We start from the raw sequence: 24,103 nt of genomic DNA, 5'->3' as shown, positions 1-24,103 counted from the left end.
TAGGTTTAAAAAAACACCATAAAAAATAGAATCACGTGAAATTCTTAATTTTATTGTTGTATAATTAAATTGAAAAAAGAAGAACATTTTAATATCAATAATCAAACTTTGAAAGAAAAATATCCACTGATCACAATATTAGAAACTTCTCAAAAGTTTTTATTTAATAAATAAAAATATCATATTCTAAACCTCTCAAGTCTTTTTTTGTATAATTTTTTCATGAATAAATGAAGAAGACATTTTTATTTATTAGTAATATACAACGTGTTTTAAATCCATCTCAATATTTTGAAAATAAATTTTATTGAATTATGAAGAAAAATAAAAAATTATTTGATATTGTTATTGAGATCGTTTTTTAAAAGCACTTGAAGTATTTTTATTAATAATGACAGGATCAAAGCTATAAAAATATTTGATTACATAATATATTATCGTACAGCAACATTGCAAGCAAACTTAAAACCTATGATTCCAAGCCAGTTTAAATCTGTACGCAGGCTAAAAACAAAAGTTATTTGGTCGCAGATTCATAATGAAAATTGTGGTTTATTTTTATTTAAGATAATATGATGGTTTAGTGATAATTTAACAACCGATTTCGTATATTCGGTAAGATAACATTGTAAAATGTGGATTCCTACGAAATCTCCGAAATTGGCTGTCGGTAAGTTTGACGTTTAGATTCAATTCAATCATCAATACATCCTGCACAATTACAGGAAACGTAAATACATGTTATGAATTTTTAATAAATTATTTCCGATGCTAATATTCTCAAAAAATAAATCAATATCCATATAATGTTTTAGATATATCTCTAAATACGTCTCTGCTAATAAAAAAAATTAAATAAACTTGCATGTATACTGTGTACTTCCTTATATTATTATGTATACATATAAACAAATAGATAGTATATAGAACATGTAATTAATATGAATATGCACTTACAGTTAAAGTGTATAGGTTTATTTCTTTATTTTATTTATTAAGTGTTAGAAATATATATTTTATTGAATTTAGTTAATAATTAATTTCACACTTTCATTTTATTAAAAAAAATCTTAAAATAAAACGTAATATTTAAAAATTAATTTTAATGTATTCAATTTTAAACTATGGCTGTATATATATCATTTAAAGGTAAAATATTTGTATTATTAAATATAAAAAAAAAATCAAGTTTGCTATATTAAAAGTTTCTTGTTTGTCAATTTTATAGTAATTTATTTAATTATAATGCAATCAATGTGATAGTAAGTTTTTTTAAAAAAGAAACAACATTGAATTCCAACATAATTTTAATTTGATTTTTTACTAATTTTGGTTGTTTATCTAATATGTACTGTAGTTAAATTTGCTAGTGCAGATTTATGAGATCAAATGTGTTATGTATAATATATTTATGTATTATATAGAACATAAATTTAGCTAAATACTACATAATTTGCATTATGTTAAAAAATTCAATTCTACAATTATCTTTATCTCTTTCCTATTTAATGTCATATTATATTTTAAGATTTCAATAAGAATTTACTAAATTACACATAAGTTTACATATTCTATGTAGTTAAGATCAATGCATTCTGAATCACAGGTTCTTATATAATTATAGTCTTCTGATATTGTAAATGACTCATGTGTTCTCTAAATAAATGTAACACACTGTTTATTTTTAATGGTTGCTTTGTTTAAGCTGTTTACAACTGGAAGGGAGATGTTCGTTCGGGGTTGCCACTTGAGATCGGAGAAACAGTGCAAATATTGGAAGAGCATGGAGGTAAAATAGAACATAAATTCCTTATAAAAAATTATAATTACAACTAAATAATAAATTATGATATTGTAGGCCAGTTTTAGGACTGTAGCTAGACAATAATATTAAAAACCTTAAAAAAGTAGGTATTTATGTTTTTTTTTCTAAGTTAAGAGTTGAGATGTTGTGCTGCATCTCCTACAATGAGTGGCATAACAAAGGTGGCATAACATAAATTTTAGACTTATAATTTAATGTTGTAACACTTTCATTGAGACAACTGAATTATAAATATGTGCCAGGTAGCTAGTCAATTTATTGATTTTTTCTTTTTTTATAAGAGACCAGGGAAGATACTCATTAGATGAGAGAAACTAGATGTACAGGGTAGAATACTTTAAGGACAGGAGAAGGATTTTAACATTGTTGTATGAAAAATACTTTTAAATAGGAGAGGTTTTATAGAAGGACTTTTAAGAATGAACTTGTTAATTAATTATTATCAAGCTTTTTATGTTCAAGCAGCATTTTGTTATACATAATACTATTAAATTCTTAGTTGAATAGTAACACAGATATTAAGATCTGCTTCCAAAGTTGATTTGTGTATCTCATGGTAATTAAAAACAATGTTATGGCACTGTTCAGTTCAATAATGAGTTTACTCATACTATCATCAATCATTCAAACTAATATACAAACACTATTTAACCAATCATCCTCAAGACATAATTTCTTATTAAATATTTAGACCAATAATACACTGTTAATTCAAAGTCAAAGTTTTTTATTAATATTTTCTCCTGTGGTTGGAATAGTGAATAGTTAAAGAATTAAACAAATTGTTAATGTTACTGTTGAATATCTCTATTGCAACATATATCTGTATGCTTAATAATATATTAAATAGGTGTGCGGACTGTATAGGGATCCAGGTGAATTCTGAATGTAAATTATTAAAAAACAGTTTGCTTTAAAAATCTTTAAATTTTATTACATATATTAAATATATCATAATCATTTAATAAAATGGAGTTAATTATGAATTGCAAAAAGTGTGAGTGCTAAAGTTCACATTTCTTGACTGTCCAAATATTGTTACCAAACTTATCAATTTAGATTAGACTGTTGCAATGGTTCTTGAAGTTATTTTATAACTAAATTACTTACTTCCTCTCTAACCGCCGCCGAGTCGTTCCCTAAAAGTAATATTGAAGATTGTGATATTTGGATTTTAATTATATTTTAAAATACAATAAAATATTTAAAGTTCTTTTTATTTTTCATAATCATTAATGTGGTTATTGGTACATTCATAATTTAAATATAAAATACATTATTAAAAGAGAACCAATCTGTGGCAGATCTATATTAAGAGGTTCGATTTAATAGACTTGATATGATGGATGGAATGGCAAGTGACTCCATTTTTTTCTATTTTTATTCAAATTTTAGAATTAACCAAGATCATTGATATATAATGAAATACAATAATATAACGAAAATAGAATTTAAAAAGTCAAAGATTAGGTAATTTGATAGCCAAATAAGAGACAAATTCAATGAAAGGTCACTGAACGTAAAAATAAGTCAATATAATTACTTGTCTTGTTTTTGATTGCGTGCAACGGAAAACATTGATTATATAGTTATATGACATTATGACGGTAACGATTGCCCCTTAAATTTTATTTATTTCGTACCGAACTAAGTCATCTGACTTCTCACTCATCATTAAACCTGACAAACTATAATAGGGCTTATTAAAAGATTGGCATGATGATTGAGCAAAGTCGCTCTGCGGTGTCTCCGTTACGGCTGTTAATAATTTGTAATAGCTTACCTAGTCTATTGTAATATGTCGTATAAATTAGGGTAATGCACATACATTATATATACCTAAACCTTCGCTACGGATTACTCCATCCATTGGTAAAAACCGCTTGAAAAGCCTTGTGGTAGTTTTTTTTAGTTTATCGCGTTCAGATGAGGTGGGGCTCTCTGTATAAGTAATAACGATGAGTTTCTTTATGTGGTTATATTCAGAAATATTTTAAATTTTTGGTACCAGGATTGAACAGGTAATTATAATAAGTTATTATTTAGTGCTGTTGAATAGTTTTTGTTGACAGAACTGCCATTAAAACGCTCTATTTATCATCTAATTTAAAAAGAAAAATTACATCGTTTACGTGTCGAAGCTAACGCTGACATTCATAAGACTGAATTTATTCAAAATCAAAAAATCAAAATATACTTTATTCAACTAGGCTTTTACAAGCACTTTTGAATCGTCATTTAACAAACAATTTAAAGTAAAGCTATCACCGGTTCCGAATGTAGATTCTACGGAGAAGAACCGGCAAGAAACTCAGTAGTTACTCTTTTTCAACGTCTAAAAATACATTCATGTTGGTCAAATACTATAATTATACATATATGTATGTTATGTCTCCTGCCTGGAAGTCAACAAGCATTAACTCCACGCTTTTTTATCATCAATATACTCTTGTATCGAATAATATGCCTTCTTTACCAATGTATTTTTTACAATTGACTTCAATCTATGGAACGGCAAAGTTAAAAATGTCTGCGGAATTTTATTATAGAAGCGGATTTCTTGCCCCAAGAATGATTTATTGACTTTGCGGAGCCGGAAACTTGGCGTTAGTGTAACTTCCGTTGGAAATTGTCTCAGCGTCAATTATTTTTATTTAAGTGTGAATGCACTATGAACCAATATACATGTCAGCTAGGGTATAGGGCCGCGATCAGAGCAGCACGAGCTAAGGGCCGACTGACAAACGCTACCTCGATTATATGGACAGTACGACATTGCGGACGTTTAACTGTTGTCTGATTTCTCTGTATTCGTGTTAGATTGCCGTCCCATTGGACTATGAGAGTGCACCTGTGATTGCACACACTTTTAACTATAATGTTTTCTACGCAGTTGGTAAGTCCTCTTTGAGAATGGTTGTCGTGGCCGAAATTAGGATGATATCATATTTTACAACTCACAACATTAACAGCCTGTAAATTTCCCACTTCTTGCAGCTTGGTTTCGTGGCTTCAGCACAAAAAATAGATCAGCCTGGGGTATATTTCCGGCATGTGTTGTTTCCATTCGACCATGCACCGAAAAAGGAACCGGTGCTTCAGCGATCGCAGAATTCAAAGATGATCCTCTAGTCCGTGAAATCGCATGCGTATTAAGAGAATGGGCTCGACTTTGGAAGAAGTTGTATGTGGTTAGTATTGAATTGTATTTTATAGTATATTAATAGTGTTTTTAATTTAATCACTTGGTTTTAAATGACTTATACTAACTACACTCAGTAGCTACGTAATTTCTTTGTTCATTAGCGTCTGAATCATACTATGACGTTTCTAGTAATGAAGGTTGAAATAACTGTTTGACCTGTTTTAAGTCTGTCACTTACGTTGATCTTTATCTTACAGTATATTATTCATCTGAGGATAAGGAAGCAACTATTGCGTTGTTTTTGTGTTCAGTGGAAGGTCATGAACATTTTAAATGTAATTATTTTGTATGAAAAAAGATAATGAATATGAATGTTTTTTTTTTAATATTGATAATACAAAGGTAGATTCCTAAATTGAAGTAACTGACAAAAAGTCGGCAGTCATAATACTTTAGAGGGTATTAATGTGTTTACTCTGTTGCGATAGGTAATTAATGTTCAGTTAATAAGAAGTCTAGACAGGAGATTCAAGTAAAACTATTTTAACATATCTTGTATCTGTTTCGCGTAAATCAATGAACCATGTATAAACACGTCTAACAAAAGATTAGTGTAACAGACGATGTGCTTAATAAAAAGTCCGGATTAGTAGTTCGTAAGCGCCTTTGCTGACGACGTTACAAAACATTTATGTCGAGGATAGCATGTCATGATATTCGGTACTTTTGCCTTATAATTCTTACGTATTTTCAAAGACATTATCCTTTATTTTTATAGAATATTATTTTAAGTCAAGCGTCGTCACCTCTTGAGAGCGAGAAGGTTCGCCGTCATACACAACACAAGATGAATTATTATAAACACAAATTGTTACTTACGTGTTTATCCTTTTTCTAAAACGAATCAAATATTATTTAAACAAGATTCTGCGGGATAATTCTACTAACCTCTAACAGTAATTATACTTCACCGATTCTCTTCGGATCCAACATCGACTATTCCTGACAAAAAATAAATTAATTAATTATCTTAACTGAGGACCAATTCCACCTATTTATATCAGTTACGATACTATCCCGATTATAATACGATCCAACTTTAAATGAACTAAATCTTTGCGTTTGTAGTTTTTTTATGATATAGGTTGGCGGACGACCAAATGGGCCACCTGACAGTAAGTGGTCACCATCGCCCTTGGATATTGGCGCTATAAGAAATATTAACCGTTTCTTACATCGCCAATGCGCCACCAACCTTGGGAACTATGATTTTGTGTCCCTTGTGCCTGTAGTTACACTGGCTCACTCACCCTTCAAATCGGAACACAAGAATACTCAGTACTGCCGTTTGGTGATAGAATATCTGATGGGTGGGTGGTACCTACCCAGACGGGCTTTTGCACCAAGTGAATATGAAAATGGCTGAACTGCAACTATTATGTTTGGATTCTATTGCTATAAACTGTCAATTTTTTAGTAGAATTAGGACCCTGTAGTATATGATGGTATATAATTTTAAAAAATGTTACTTTTTTTTACTTACCTCAAATTCTTTGTAAACGTCTATCAGTAGTGGTTATATACACTTTCTTTTCTAAATAATTAAATAGAAACCGAAAATACATACAATTCTCTATTAGTATTTGTTATAAAAAAAAATTAAGTATATATTTTTGCAACATTTGTAGGAAAGGGAAACGTACAGATTCAGTGCGGTGGCGAAGGTGATGCGTGAACTCCTCAGTGGTCGACGGGCTCTCCTCGCTGGCACCTTGACCCAAGATCAGACACGAGCCTTGCGATTGAAACTGGTCACTAAGCTAGACTGGGGTAACAGGTCAGTGCGGATTTCATTACAACATATCAATTATATATGCATATATTACAAACTTCACATATAAGATCTATTTCATATTCAACGTAGATAAATGTATCGTAAGACTTACCTAATTGTGTGTTGTCATATTACTTGCTGGTATTCTATTCTACCGCCAAACAGCAATACTTAGTATTGTTGTATTTGAAGGGCGAGTGAGCCAGTGGACAAGGCATAACATCTTAGCTCCAAAGGTTGGTGGTGCATGGGCTATGTCAAGGATGATTAATATTTCTTACAGCGCCAGTGTCTATGGGTGTTATAAACTCGTCGGCTTAAATATATTATAAAAAATAACTTTTGGCTTTAAGTTGTTTAAAGATAACGACTAAACTATTTTGTCGTTTTAAAGTTAGGTTAGATACATCTTATCGTACTTTAGTATTATAAGATCAAAGCTAGAACACAGACACGATCCAAACGTATAAATACTATTACCATGATAATCTTCAGTTTCTATAGCCGGTTCTCTTTCAGTCTAGGTATTATCTTTTCTGAAACGGTGGTAATGTTTTGCTTTTACTATAAATAAATATTATAAATCTATACTAATGTAATGTAATTTAAGAACTTGTTTGTATGAATGTGCCCATTTCAGAATATATTTTCTATTTAAAAAAAACTTTTAATAATGAAGTTCATAAAAAAATTATCTAACATAACCCTATTACCTATGGTGGTGGAGCGGTAATGTTTATCGCGGTGGAACCGAGCTTTACAGCTAGTATTGAATATAGATATATGATTTAAATCAATTTGATAAATAGCAGCCTTATGGTGGCTACTATAATTTCAATAAAATATAAGTCTAGAAACTTCTAAAGCTAACTAGAGGTTTATTTTTATGACAGAATACTAATAAGAAATATTGGGGTTTTTTATTCGAGATGTTTGTATTTATTTAGCTTAAGATTTTATTTTGCCACCAGTTTCAGTTTAATTGCAATGATATAACACGGTTAGGATTATTTTTTTAATTTCGTTTTTATATTTTTAAGGAATTAAATACTCGTATTTATTTTCTGTTCTATAGTTTGTTGATACTTAAAAAATAAAACAATGGAATATTGAATACATAGTCTATTTTTGTTTTGATATCTTGTGGTTATGGTTATGTTGTGGTGGCTTTTGTATGTATATTGGTTTTGTGTTATTGGTATATTATGTCCCGTTGGTCCAGTGGTTTACTCATGAGGTTGTAGATTCCGAATTACTGAATTTTTTATCCCGGTCAAATAAAAGCTACTTTCTGAAGGAGTTCTCGGTAGCAGCCTGAAGTTAGAAAGTTTGCATCATATGTGCACAGACATAACGGGTTCAGTTTCTTTTTTTTAACTTAATAAAATAAATAATTGTGACACGTACGATTTTTGTTCTCTCTGCGGATTTGATGGATGTATACGTAATACTCCGACATACATTGGTTGTTTTTTTTTAATTAAATTTTATTTTATTTATTATTATTTAAAATAAGTTTACTTTAACGGCAAGTTAATTTACACTTATTTTATAGTTGCTTTTATTTCATGTAAAAAAATCTTTTAAATTAATTTAATTTTGCATTATTGTTACTCTAATTGCTTTAGCAAAAATTTAAAGCAGAAGACCTTTTTAAAAAAGTTCTAATTAACACATTGAAGAGAATAAAGTTTATTTATTAAAATATTATATGGTATTAGAAAAAATATTAGTAATGGTTAATATTTCTGACAGGTCTAGTGTCTGTGGGTGTTGGTCATCAGGTGGCCCATGTTTTCGTACGCTTAAATATATTGTAAAAAAAAACTTTTGGGTTTTAGTTGTTTAAAGATAACGACTAAACGATTTTGTAGTTTTAAATGAGTCGTCGTGTCGTTATCGTACTCTAGGATTATAAGATTGACACAGAAAATAAAGTTTATTATTAGTATTCAAGATTGTATTGTCACCAGTAATTCCATTTATAGAATATTTATTTGTATATTTACGAATGTAATTATAGTTTGATCCGTTTCTATAGCAAAATATCAACAGGTAGACACACGACCAACGTATATAAGGATTCGTTATCTCAAGATATGGAACACAGAAATAATAACGATTTAATGGTAGGGCGTGCACTAAGCCCGCCTCTTTATTTTACATTACCTTTGTATTACATGTATATTTCACCTTACCTTATCTCTTAATATTATGACACGGTAATAAAAGAGCAAACATTTGTTTAGTTATATAACTTTATTACATAAAAAATAGATGATTTCAAAACCATAGATAAATAAAAAAGAACGAAAATGTTTTGCGATTTGTTTAATTCAAATTTAATAACCAAAAATACAATTAAAATAGTCGGGCAAGTTCTTACAAGTCTTGATATCGGAATGATAAAATGTGTCAGCGTTTCTTAACCGTTTAAAACTTATGTATTAACAAAGATCATATTGAACCAACGTTACTTACAAAGTTTCCTATAAACTAGTAATAATTTCAATGGGCTAAAGAAATCAATTAAATAACGCCGATAAACACAAATGCGCCAAAAAATAAAGCTGTTTTTAAAATAATATGTACTATTAATTACTTGCAAAGACATACGAAACGTACAAAGACAGTAAATGGTTTATTTCTAATCATAATCGTAATACTTAGTATAGAAAAATATTATAATATCAATATATCGGGAACTTATTATGCTATTTGATGTACGATATACGAGATTCATGGAAGTCCAGTAATATAAGATCATAATATCTTAACGTATATGGCTTAATTGACTGCAATAACCACTTAAACCTAACCTAAATAATTATATAAAAAAAGGAATACAATGCATACGGAATGATGATCTGTAGTTTTAAAGATATTTATTCAAAATGCATATATACGACGAATGACACCCGAAAAGTATCAGTTAAATGGCACTAATGTTTGAGTGATATAGTTGAATATAATCCACTATAGAATAAACACCTTTTCTTTTGCACCGAATATCTTTAACCTACTAGTACTAAAATAAACGAAAATATCAAAAGCCATGTCGAATGTCAAAACTTATCTTTACCAGAGGAACCGTTTGTACTTTAATTTATTTGCCTTTTATATATATTGTCTTTTAATTAAAAGGAATATCTAATAAAAGATTATTTTAATATACATAATAATCAAAATAAAATGTATTCGTTTTGTCATTCTTTATTTTATATGACAAAGAGAATGTTGAGCTGGTGATATGTATGCCATTCTTTTAATAAATGATATAACTTCATTTTAAAACTTATCACAAATAATTATTATATACCTATTATAATAAAATGTTTGACACATTCTGTATACAGTCAATATTTCGTATACGTACCGTATAACATACATATTTTCAAATACCCCCAGAAATGTTTAACCAATTAAAACTACGCAAACAGTCTTTAGCGTTTTGAAATTAGTACAATAAATTCATTTTTAAAATCAAACATTCAACTAATGTTGGTCAAAACATGTCTTAAAATTTATTGAGACCTCAAGTTTATGCTTAACTAAGGCAAATACGGCTGCTCGCAAAAAGTAATATTGCCTACGTTAAAACAAAGGAATGTCATGAACGTTAATAATTTGCATAGTCAATGTACACAACTCGCTACTGAAATAGCATCCGTTTAATACAAATTCATTGTTAAGCAATATATCCTCGTTATATCGACCAATATATTTCGAACACAAGATTTGAGAAACAGACATCAGATTGAAATAATATCAGAATTAGTAGACATTTCTCAAACTATGTGTTGGAACAATCTATTTCATTAGTTTTAATTTAGCTGAGAGGAATATATTGCAAGTTAGCATCGTAACTACCTTACGTCTCAGTCTCCTTTGAGAATTTGTCGATGTCGGGATAAATCGGCGCCATTTCGAGAGTAGAAGGCGCCGACGGTGGATTAGAGCCGAGGTGGAGTCGACGAGCTAGCTCGTCCAACACCTCGCCGAAAACACGTAGTGAAATGTTCTGTCCAAGAAGATGCAGAAGAAGGAAGTCCCCTACCTAAAATTTTAATTACCTTTTCAGTCCATATTTTACATAAAAAATGGTTTTGGTTCTTCTTTGTTTCATTTATTCTAAACTCATTAATAAATTATAGAGAGCCAACTAACCTGTGTCTTTCTAACAAGAGCCTCAACTCCATTGGGAGATCCAAAACGGAATCGTCGTTTAAGAATAGTCTCGCGGGTACTCGGCAAAAGAATAACGGCCGCTGAGTAAACGAGAGCCAAGCCGGAAACAACGGAGAGTATAATAAACCTGGAAATCATAAAATATCATACATTATTAACATGAATAACAATAAAACGATAATTTAGTCCGCGTTAGGTTCGTTCACCGAATCAAGGTTGTTTATAATTACGATTAGTTGATATAAACGTTTGAGGCTCTCTTATTTTGAAGTGCATCGAGTTAAGGTCAAATAATTTAAATTTAGTTATAAACGCTTACTCACCAGAACCAAAGGAAAATGAATATCTTCTCATTTAGGATGTTGAGAGCGAGAACGCACAGGGCGTCGTGTTTCTGAATCGTTCCAGAAGCTCCGTATTTGTGGAAAGTACACTTCGTAATCCTGGGAAATACTTCGATCTGAAACGACAAAATATTTCAATATATTAGAGAACTAATAACGGTTGCACTTCTAGGTTTAATAATGTATAATTTACGTAAGATGGACCAGTGGTTAGAACAAGTTCATCTAAACCGACTATTAGCGGATTCGAACATTGGCAAGCTACATATATTTTTAATGTGGTAATCCCGTGCTCGGCGGTGAAGTAAAAACATCGAGAATAATTCTGCATGTATCGAATAAAAATCTGCCTTATGGGTATCTACTAGTGCATAATTACAGCAGCGTCGTGGAATAAATACCAAATCTTGTAGCAGTAGGACATAAGCAGGTAGCAGACTTAACTTTTTTTATGATTGACTTACCATAGGGTCAGTACGTTGCTCCTGGTTCATGTTGGAGAATTTAACCACGTCAGTTCCGTAGGCTAAAAATGCACCACCGAGGAATGTGTCCAAAAAGAAGATGTTGCCAACCTAAGAATAATTGTTATATTAGTTATATACCTTATTGTGCAAAACATTTTAGTAGTATTTATAGTGTCATACTTACAACATTGACAAAGTTAAGAACCTCACAGAAGAAATAACCGAAAGAGTAAGTGTTATGCGTATGAAGTGTATCAAGTAGGTATTGGACCAGGCGATTCTGAAACGAGATATTAAATTAATACCATTTTCAAATATGTTAATTTGAAACGTAAATAATTAATGTCATGATCATACAAATTATAAATAGCTAATAAATCGTTTACTGAAATTGTAAAGGCATTCCTCGAGCACATTATGAAACAAAGATCGGGGGTCAATTATTAGGAACATCGAGTTTTATTAGTACGTCTTGTCTTAATTGTACCAATTGATTGAGCTGGTCACTGTGCTCATGATGAAAGATACGACAATACATTAACACAGAAATCGTGCATAAAGATACAGTTGCTTATTTACCTATCAATGTCCATAAATAATATAGAAAATACATACGAAACAATATCCATGTCTCGTGACATTATTAAATCTATTAAAATAAACTTGAACCTTATATAAATGTGAATAAGGTTTAATTTGAATGAGTTACGAAATGATTATGTATATTAATTATTTTATTTACCTGACTCTTCGTCTTGTCGTCGGCAATTGTACCTAAAGTTCCGCGCATTCCATCAGATATCATGCGTACTTTTCCTTCTTCCCAGTTCTTCCAGATCCAATGAGGGATATAGAACAGGAGACCCTGAAAATAAAAATAAGTTATTGCTTAGCTTGAGATGTGCAAGTTGATAGTTTTGCTGAAGATCGCAAGTTCAAATCGGTACAAGCACCACTCAAATTCGCCGGTGAATAAATAAATCGTTATGATGTAGGTTACATGTTTCGAACAAATTAATAATTATAGCTCATCTGTTTTAACCAAATCTACATCAGAGTAGTGTGGTCGAATAATCTTTTCCTCGAACTAAGAGCCGGCCTTGTCCAGCAGTATTTACGGTCTCTCACTTTAAAATACATATGTTTAATTACATTGTAAATTAAATACTGCGTAATTCTCGTAAATAAAAATGTATTTTTTTTTTCATTCTAATATAAAAACAGATGCTAATGTATATCCGTTCTTAACAAAATCCTTTGTTAGATGTGTTTATTGTAAGGAAATCAGGTAAGTTGTCTTTTTTTTTTCTTATATTGTATTTACCTGGAAAAACAGCATAAATGGCACCCATTGGTAGTATGAATGGATACGTTTCTCTTCTTCATAATCGTTACCGAGACCCGGGTGGGCAATCCCTTTAGATCCACTGTAGGGCAGGGTGAACGTGTAAGTGATCCAGCAATAAGTGTTAAGTATGTGTGTTGGAACAGCTCCATCACTGATGCAAGAAATCGGGTCACCTAAAATAAAAGGATTGATCTATGTTATTTGCTCAGTCTACGCTACGAAATTAACAATTATACATCAAGTTATAATATTTAATTATTCCTTATTTAATAAAAAAAACTGCAGATACCATCGCAATGAGAAATTGAGCTAAATCGTTTTCGAAATTCGAACTTAATACCAAAATATTGACGCTTTCAATTAATAGAATACTCATGGATATGTTCCCATGTTCTGAAATCTTTCTTACGTGTTATTTCATATGCGGAACGCGAATGCTATCTACGAAGTATGAAGTAGGATGTGTTACAGATTTCTCACGCGTCCTCGACATTGTATCGCATACTGCGGATGACGCTAATGTTGAGTTTAATAGTGCAGCTGTCCCCACCTGCCGTAATTGTCGGTCGTGACTTGATCACCTTGTCCGTATTGAGGGTTATACTATCCATAATTTAAATAATTGGAAATAGTATAAGATTCTTTAGGATTTGGTATATTTCTCGTATATTTTTGTAACTTATTCAGCATTACATATATTATTAGGCATTTCATTTTGTATCCACTTTGCCTCGTATTTAATATATTACGATATAATCATATTATGCAGTTCTGCGAAGTTTGACAATGAAATCATGTTTGCAAATTCCCAGTAACATGAATATTACTCCATGAGGCAAACGAAATTAACTGCATTTTTTATATTGTATAATATTAATTGTAATTAACCTATCAAAGTAATGACTAAATGAAGAAGGCAATAACAATAATTAAACGTTAAATATCGTTATATAACTTTTTTACCGAAGCTTGTTTTGAAAAGTCTATATAAACGGCCCTTCATTGTTATCTGTTACATGACATTGAACTAGATGTGATTGTCAGTGTGTTCATTTTAACTAAATGATTTTTATGACATTACAATGCATGTTGCTAACATGGAGTCACAGATACCGTATCTCAAAAATTTGATAGTTTAACTTTAAAATCAATTAGAAACTTGACGGACAATGGTACAAAGTATTCAGCCTACTTAAAAAAATTTACTGACCTATCTGTATATATTAGATTGTCTATGGTACTCAGTAAGATGTAAATAATATTAAGTTGAACTGAATAAATAGTTAGAAGATTAGTGCCAATTGAAGCTGTCGCATGGTTGCTAATTGCCCTATAACGAGCACTTAGCATAGTTAGAGCGTTTATCATCAAATTGCCTTAATATATACCATCAGAGATCTGTAAATTCGACTGAAGAAAGTCGTTGCGGTATTAGTTAACAGTTTTAGATATTTTGATTTTAGTCATGTTTAATTTAGATTTCATCTTTTTCTTTTTTAAATATTTGTTTTATTTTATTTATGATAAAATAAAGGTAATTTCAATATATATATATATGTATTTAAAATAACAACAATTTAGAATAAGAACTTCTTTCGTAATTTAAAAAAAATATATATCAACTCTGTCGTGTCATGTTAATTCCTAAAGCAGTGATTCTATGAAAAGCACGCCACACGCTAATCGTTATAACAAAGATAAACATTAAGCAATAAAGATGCAAATGACATAAATAAACTGCACATTGCACATATGCGAAGGCAGTAAATTAAATTAGGTCATCTTCGTTGGTAATTGATGAGAATACAGGTACCAACTAATACGGGCGACTCGTGATAAGGTTAATTGCTAACATTGATTGCTGTTGCTCAATGTAACGGTTATAGATCAACCATCCGATGTATAATGTCAAATGTCAATGGTATGGCTTTGTGCATACAGCAATACTTGTGTATGTTGTGTTCCAGTCTGAAGGGTGAATGAGCCGTCGAAACTACAAGGTTCCTAAAGTTGGTGGAGTGCATTGGCGATGTAAGAAATAGTTACTATTTCTTTCAGCGCCAATGTTTATGGTCAGTGGTGACCAATTATAACTCCGACTGACTAAGGTTGGGTAATATTTGAAAATACAATAACGATTTAGTTCTAGATATTTGTTTTTCTTTTATAAAAATTTCAACATATGTTGCATTATTTCTAGCGATCTAGGCCTCTAGTCCTATTCTAGGTCACGGTAAACTTCAGGTCTAGTAAAGACTAGTGACACTTATTTCAATTTATTATTATGAACAGAACATTCGAGAATTTCAGTGAGGTATCTAATCGTAAAACAGATTCTATGATCATGAAACAAACTAAGTAATTATCATTGAATTCATAATAATATTTGTAAAATAAATTTAAATTATCAACTCGGTTATATAACATATGGAATATGAATATCGATATTATTCAAGGGTTAACGTTTGTTATTATAAAGAGGAGCAAGTTCATCGCTATTCGACATAACATATCGGTATTTATAAACACTAACATAATTTTTACATTAAATAAAGGAAACGAATCACCAATATATCAACTAAATTATATGACATTAATAGTTTTGGGAAATATTTCAAATTTTTTAAATAATTCAATCATCTATTCGTTCGTACGTTTAAATAGTTTGCTTAGCAACTGACTTGAATAGGTTTTATCGCTAACGTGTAGTTTTGATAAGTTACACCTGGTCTGCAGATGTGGTCCCATATACTAAACATCACAGCTTGCAACGTTGCAGTGATTGTAAAACGCAGACTGCTAATATTAACCCTTTTACACACTTGGATGTGATTATGTAACTACATAACTTATTTTAGTTGGTTTATAAGTATAAAACTTAATAAATACGAAGTTTAACTTTTTATAATTACGAAATATTATAATAATACACTTTACAATGATTCACATTTAATAAATTACGATAAGTTAATAAGACTAGCTACACATCGTCAAGCATTTTAAATGACGCAAAAGCAATGATGAAATCCTAAACAATGAATTTTATCTGTAACTATTTTATATTTAATTATGCAAGAACCGTACCCAGCTCCGGTTTTTAAATAAATTGCATAAGTGAAATACTCTCAGGTAATACTTATACTACGTGATACTTAGCTTTATACTAGCTTTAAGAAGATTTCATATGTTGAAGAATACTATAAATGTGTACCTACCTTTATACCTCATAATAATTAATGTTTATGATTTGAAACGTGACCTAGTGCAATATATGGTTTGTAAATGTTAGCTCTGTAGATAAGATGATAATTATATTAGAGGATCTAGTATGGAAACTTCATCTAGAAACTATAAAATTAATTATAAAAAATGAAGGAAACTACAATTTTATTACATAGTTGAAACACGCCATTTATAATAAGGGTATGGTACGGTAATGTGTCTTTCTACCTGTACTTAAAAAATAAATGTTTCATTATGAAGCGGAACTAAATTACCTGACTCATAATAATCACGATGAAAGGTTAAGTTTAATAAGGAAAACTGTTCAATATCTAATTACTGTTCAAGGATAGATGTGAAAGGATGGTAATTCCTAATATTATTTTACCGACGTAGCCAATATTCAATTCGGTTGGGAAGTTCAAACCATAGAGGGGATTGTAGTTGTTCGACTCTTCACTACGTGATTAAGTGGCTGCTTATATTGGTTGTATTATAAACAAGGGGCACGTGATAAATTTTATTTTATATTATTTTATTATTATTTACGATAAACAATATGCGATGTTTGTTCTTACAGCTTTGTTGCCACTCGAGGTCTACTCATCTCGGTAGCATGATTTGTAATTAAATATAGTTTGAAATCTCAAAACGACAAAAACAGGAAAATTATATTTGCTTGCTGTTTTATATTAACATGAAGCATCATTTTTTTACAGAAATCACTTAGTGGTGAATTATTAAACAAATTTTCCATTTATTAACGCTATTTAATAAAATTATTTGAAGTTACGTAAGCTTTTACTGAATTATAATTGATACTGATTAATGATGATGATGAATTAATGATGATAGTGATTAATACGTCATATATTTATATGAAAATAATTTTAATGTTTAACAAACTAAATATGCATTATAAATTTTAATACAAATTCCGTGAATATTTTTAAAGGATTCATTGTTTTTATATATGTACGTAATAGTCCAGTGGCCCAATTTGTTCAATGACTTCAACCTTATCAGCTTCCCAGACGCCTCAGTATTTGCGTGTACAATCAATTTACACGTGGCGTCTTAATTTAGGTAACTGTTACATTACTTCCAGATGGCTTATTCAACAATGGACAAATATGAGTCATTTTCCCCGTTCTGAGATGACTGACCAGACGGACGTTTATTTTCACCTACGTTCAGGTTAATAGTCCACTATTTCCGGGTCAAGACTTTGATGTTAATTAACATGGATAATATTTCATGAACAATTAGTAACTTTATAGTGTTCTCGATTAACTTACTTTCTCTTTGTTTATTTAAAAACTTTCACAATGGTTTGAGCAAAAGTATATTTAAATGCGTGCGTATTTGTTATTATTCATGATCTATTGTCGGGACGATAATTTATTCTAAAATATTTAAATTTCAAATGACAGGCAATTTTTTATTGAAAATTATAAAGTGTTTAAGGATATCTCACCAATTAGATTATTAGCTGTAACGAGGATGCAAGACAGGAACATAATAGCCGAAGTGATTCTATAATGCATCCTGAAGACCATGTTGTCGATGACCGCCTTGTCGATGAGATAGCGGACTTTGACAAAGCCCGCTACGGCGGATGCCAATCCGAACACGGCCATCTCTAATCAGTCTCGTCTGTCTGTAACAAAATAAATATCGTGTTTTATAGCTTCAAAATATATCCTCCCCGCGTTCAATATTTAGAAAAGTCTATATTTAAACACAATAGTCACCATAAGGAGTGGCTATAAACAAATAGAATACAGTCTGTTATTCATAGGACATTAACTTAAATGGCAACTTTATTGCCCTCATTTTAAATTCTATAAATACTTTTAAATAAACCGAAGGAAGGCCAATACCGCTATCAACAATATATTAATTTCTCATACTTATTTTGATATGAGAATATAATTAGTGTTCGGGATATAGCACATTGCGTTGTTTGTCAGAAGTTCAAAATCCCGTTAAACGACAATTATAGCTGCCATATTTGGTTACATATTAATCGAGTTGTTTCTTTAAATCAATGACCTCTCATCATTTGAATACTTGTCCACTCACACGCATTATTTTACGAAATTTTTAGATATATAATTTTGTTTTTTGTTTTTATAGAGTTCTTGACATTCAGGTGCCTAATTGACGACAAACTTAGTTTTCAATATTAAATTGACTTGAATGTGCGGTAGGAATATAGCACATAAATGGGTACCAACTATCATAAGTGGCAATTCATCACAAATGGATCCAACCTTGAAGACTTCTTGATCCCGTTCCTACGCGGTGTCGTGTGTCTAAGATAAATTTTACTAAAGTCGTAAGGGGAACAAAAATTAATAACTTTGTCAGTGTCGTCTTCAATTGTCTTGAGAATGTAGGCGTCGTATCTATTTTATCATACAATATTGTTTTACTCATATAATTGTATGACTTATAAATCTATAATTTTAACTTCTAAATTGGATGTATATTGTATACATATTCGTCAATACTGCAGTCATATTGCTTAACATTCCATCATAATCTCATTATTCTCTTGGCTTTAATCGGCTCTGGTTGCGGTAAGGCGAATGGTGCGCAAGCGCAGGGCCTGAGGCGGGTCGTCGACCGCTGATCGCCTCCTGCGTTTTCAACCTCCCCTCCTCTTCTCCCATTGCCTTACCGCCCTCGGTCCAGAGTGATGCATTGCGTGGCAAAGCGAATTTTACGCGGAAACCAGTTTACCAGTCCGGGTAGCGACAACCTTTGCCCGTTTGGTATGTCGAAGTCTACGATTGACTTAATTTCACAAATACCATTATTAATAACCAACTAAAACGGCTACGGTATTGTATAATTTTGTTTGTTTATAAGAAATTGAACATTATTGAAAAATCAAAATATTCTGTATTCAAGTAGGCTCATAAAGGCACATTTGAATCGTCATGTTATAATGTTGAATTAAATGTAAAGCTACCAGCGGTTCGGAAAGTACATTTTTCAGAACATATTTTCGTTTTTTCTCATATTCATTGCCTATTTAAGGCACCTGTTAACTGATAATAAGCTAAGCGTAGGGAGTTAAGTAGCTGAGTGAACGTACCTACATACAGTCCACGATTTATGAAATGTAAGGGCGTATGATTGGTCATGTTCGAGGAAGTATCGTGTTAAGTATTAAAGTTCGTTAGATCTGAATAGAAGAATACAAAAAACTGATGTCAATTGTTTCTAATCGAAAAAAAAACGGTTGCCAAAAAAAGGAAGATGTCTGATATACAATACAATACTATCACTCAGTTTTTTTGTTCTTTCGGTTCAATAACCATTTAATTTTCGAGCACCAAAACGTTTCGTTTTTTTTTTGGCTTGACTGACTTAAGGATAGAGTAATGTTATCGGCTATAACGATTTCGGCTTGTTAACAGCTGCCGGCACGCGTCGGTCCTCTAATACTAAATATGGCAGACGGACGCGAGCCTCAGTACGTCCAACTTCCATAATGCAAGCACAACGATGGTAGGAAAGAATCTAAGTTCATATTAGACTTAGTAACAATTTTACGCTCATGTGTGAAGATGAATGCATCGTTACACTCGAAAGTTATCAATAACAAGTCTTAAGCTATTTGTCATTTCTACCACGCAGGAAATAATTTATACTTTTATATGTGAGATGTATTAGAATTCGAGTGAATGGTGAATTGTCGTCTGGCGTTATCTACGTGATCTAGCTATGCCGCGGTGTTCGCCGGACGATGACGTCTCGTCCGATATAATTAACTCCATTGACTATTGCATCGTTCCACGTTGTTTACCTCGTAGATATTATGGGAAAACACATGATTGGAAAACATTGGGCCAACTTTTTTTTTTTATTGTTATAAGAAATAATTGTGTTATTATAAGTTATATATTTCTTTAAATAAATTATGTACCTGAACATAATGTGGGACTGAAGTAATAAGATGCATTGGTTATTACAAAAAATAATGTTTAGTAATATTCTATGAATGGGCGTGAGTAAGATAAGACTTTAGGTAATATCGGTCATCGCATCCGTCGTCCTTTACCAGTCACCAATATAATATCATAATACGGAAATGCGCTCCAAACCTACATTGTGGTTGCAATAAAGGTTTAAGTTTCATATAACATGAGTTGAGGTGATAAATTATTATGTTTATGAATTTATGATATATTTCAATATAAGTTCCCAACAGCGAGTGTTCTCATAATATGTATTTCAATTTTGCGATGTAATTATGTTTGTTTTTAATACTAAAAGTAATCATCATAAACTTTTATTTCGACATCGTTAAACGTCAGACTATATTCATTAAATTCTTTAAAACACTTTCCGATAGATATAATAAAACAATACAAGTTTCAAGCAACGGCTTTTAAATAAAACACGAAGTAGTGATAATTGTATGCCCTCATTATATAAGCGGAGTGACATCGGTCTGTCTTAGCTATATTATGATCCGCAGATGTACTGTTATCACAAAGGTCAAAGTTGCGAGTTAATCAAGATACAAATCGCGTATAGAAAAACTTGTCCGACTAAATGTTATCGCGTGTTTGTAATACACAATGCACTGTTTTAAACTACATAATGCATCAATGATACACACATAGATAGTTGACAAAGAGCTGACTCGATAAAAGTAAAGAAATGATACGAAGCGTAAGACATGACACAATTTGGTAACTTTCTTGCGAAAAATGTAATTACTGACTCTGCTTTTACTTTACGCGTTAGTCATTTTATAGTCAAGTCAGTCATGTTCTTGTAAGATATTACTGTTTTATTTTTTGTGCGTTCCGAAGCGTTGGAATCCTATTTGTTCGGTCGTCGTTTTGTTTAAATCACACGTGCACAGCAACGTATGCCTCAATATGGATTTGTAAACCCGTTTATCAGTGTGACTTTGCTTATTGAGTTCGACTTAAATAGCAAAAAATATATTGAACTAGCAAATCCCTGCGACTCAATTTATATGTCGTTATCCTATTTCATTTGTGATGAGGGAAATTGACCTGCTTGGTGGTATTTAATTTTTTACATATACATTTTTTTTAACCTAGCTGGTCGCAAACAGAGTAGCGTTTATAATATAAGTAAGATTCATAAATCGATATATAAAAAAAGCTTGGTCTCTTAAATATCTTTAGATTCAAATAGAAGCATATAAACGGGAATAGAGGTTATCATGTGTTCAGGATCACTATGCAGGTGGCGGGCATCGTCCGTGACAAGAATTCCTTGTTTGTGACCTGTTAAAGATATGCTCATTGCCCGTGCAATGAACTACATGCTGAATGTATTACACTTTGTATTCATTTCGACTACGAAATTTAAACGTTCTGCTTAACGATCCATTTTAGTTACTAATTTTTTTGATGTATTCCATAACTCCATCAAAGATAAGCTTAAATACTTATCATTGGTTTCTCGTATTCAACGCAAATAGAAGATACCGTAACGTTAAATCACACGATTCGAGGAATCGATGAACTACAACCGTTTTTTTTACTCTTTTAAGTGTATCGAGCTATTTTTTTTAATATTTTTCACTTCAAATCCTAATACGTACTATAATTATGATCATGGGAAAGGTTCTTCAAACCATCTCATAATTTTCTAGTCGCGTCGAGCGCATTGTAATTTGTTATTCAAATATGTTTCGAGAATTCGTGTTTTTTACTTGGATGGAATTTAGAGTCTTTTTGAAATATTTTAAAATTAGAATTCGAGTAAAGCGATATATATATATTTTAACTATATTACTACTATCAAAGGTTAAGGTTTCATATTTTATGTAATTATAAACCTTTGAATGTATTTTTAATACACATTATGTAAATAGATATTTTTTATAAAGAATAAAAAATCGTTAAGCATTACAAACCTTGTACTGGCTATATTTGTGGATGCTGATTTATAAACAAGATAGTTTGAACTTCACTAAGTCAAATCAATTCACACTGGCACAGTCTAAATTATTTATAGTTGTTATTGCCGTGGTTAATAACACTAAACTAAATCGAAACATCAGTGGTCTTTGTCAGTAGGTAATTAATTACAATTTGTCCTCGATAGAACATTTTAAATAAAATTCATTAAGGATTTAAAGAAGTTAGTAATCGGCAAATTAAATAATTATGTAATTACCTATTTAATAATTGAACGATTGTCGTTATAGTAGTATTAATGAGTAATTCAATGATGACAATAATTTACTTCATAATTGTTATTCAAGTGACTGCTAAAATTTAAATGTACGTGGCAATATTAGGTCAGATTTACAAACAAACCATTAATAATAATAAATCGTAACTCGTCTCTTTAGTTCTATTCATAAAATTCCCAGTAAACGGCACGGCGTCCCTTCCCCTTTTTTCAGGTAAATAAGAGCATAGTCGCTACCTGTGGAAGACTTTACACCTCGTAACTGGTTTGATTCATAACCTGTACATTTTACGTCACCTTCATCTGTCATGTTTAACGAGCCGCCCTTACAAGAAAGCGGAGCAAATAAAAAAAGATTCGATGGCTATGCAAGAGGCTTTTGTTCCTGCACATGCTCATATGTATGCCGTCAAACTGCATTCCACCGTCGTCGATAGCCGCTAAGCGTGTCTCAATACATTCTGAGCTTTTGTAACATAGCTTACCTTTTCAAAAGTAACTGTTATTTAACCCGCCGAGATTTTGTAAAACGCGCACGTCTCTTCGTATCACAACACAACAAACACTAGCGCGTTCGATTGCACGTAGTCACGTCAGTTTTACGTCATATTATTTGGGATACGTAGGTTAGTGAAGCAAAATTATTGGAGTAAAACGAGTGGCATTAACGCCGCCACGCCGCACACCAGCTGCTCATGGGTTGGGAACGCGAACTGGAAAGCGCACTCGACTCGATCGGCTCGAGCGTCGACTCGCGCGTGTATCACTACCGAACAGCAGCGTATGCGCATCAATGTCTGTCTCTTTCTCGCGCACGTTAGTGGTGCTACTAACTTAAACCGTCTCGCTTCCCCCAAATCTGAGTAAATGCACAGTAGTCAAGTCTCGAGAATCCATCGGGGAACGAGTTCTGTCTATCTCGACTTCTTGCGTTTTCTCCGTGGCGGATGCTTCAAAGTTTTGTACGCCAATTTAAAGCGGTTATGAACATGATTACTGATTGTAACGGGTGAAAATTGCTCGCGGCTTTTAATTAAATACATTGGTCACTCCTATTATTATGTAAGCTTTAAATATTAGTTCTACTCATTGTTTGTTTGTAACAACTTGAAACGTACACAAAAACACATTTTGACATATCTTAAACAACGACCTAGCTGTTGTAATGTAGATATGAAAATTTGTAGCCTAATGATATGTATTTATTAATTAACGATATGAAAATTTGTAGCCTAATGATATGTATTTATTAATTAACGAGATGAATTTAACGATAATGTAGATACTTTTATCGAGTAACTTTTTTTATAATGGCCGTAAGTTTTAAAACAGGTCTATATAAATTTGCTATATATTTTTACGTAAAGTAATTATGCATTTTTTGCTTTAAATAGCTTCATGGCAAGCAATTATTCTTTATTAACGCACGTGTAATATGAGTATCACAATAATTTATCATTCTTAATCATTAAAGTAGAATTCATTAAACTTTATGAATACTACATGTCTGCATTCTCGCCTCTCGCCAATGT

The 24,103-nt window shown here is 31.4% G+C and overlaps 2 protein-coding genes across 2 annotated transcripts in view; one reads left to right on the top strand and one right to left on the bottom strand.

The window, feature by feature from the left end:
* The first annotated feature begins 469 nt into the window (after positions 1–469).
* The window catches only part of Spg (sponge), a 49,578-nt gene continuing 25,944 nt past the window's right edge, over positions 470–24,103 (top strand). Inside the window, exons 1-4 of the mRNA XM_026630574.2 lie at positions 470–670; positions 1,706–1,789; positions 4,823–5,016; positions 6,659–6,807. Of these exons, the coding sequence (XP_026486359.1) occupies positions 634–670; positions 1,706–1,789; positions 4,823–5,016; positions 6,659–6,807 (464 nt within the window). The 5' untranslated portion in view covers positions 470–633. The remainder of the gene's footprint in view (positions 671–1,705; positions 1,790–4,822; positions 5,017–6,658; positions 6,808–24,103) is intronic.
* Positions 9,121–23,305, bottom strand: Inx3 (Innexin 3). Its single transcript, XM_026630575.2, has 9 exons — positions 23,057–23,305; positions 17,851–18,033; positions 13,128–13,324; positions 12,546–12,668; positions 11,988–12,083; positions 11,801–11,911; positions 11,316–11,452; positions 10,972–11,119; positions 9,121–10,861 (listed from the first exon to the last, which is right to left on the bottom strand). Exons 2-9 carry the CDS (start codon positions 18,011–18,013, stop codon positions 10,676–10,678), a joined length of 1,161 nt encoding a protein of 386 aa, XP_026486360.1. The 5' UTR covers positions 18,014–18,033; positions 23,057–23,305; the 3' UTR covers positions 9,121–10,675.

The sequence above is a fragment of the Vanessa tameamea genome, chromosome 6, assembly GCF_037043105.1.
Source record: "Vanessa tameamea isolate UH-Manoa-2023 chromosome 6, ilVanTame1 primary haplotype, whole genome shotgun sequence".
NCBI lineage: Eukaryota > Metazoa > Arthropoda > Insecta > Lepidoptera > Nymphalidae > Vanessa > Vanessa tameamea.
The sequence above is the reverse complement of the archived record's forward strand: the minus strand, read 5'-3'. Positions and strand labels throughout refer to the sequence as shown.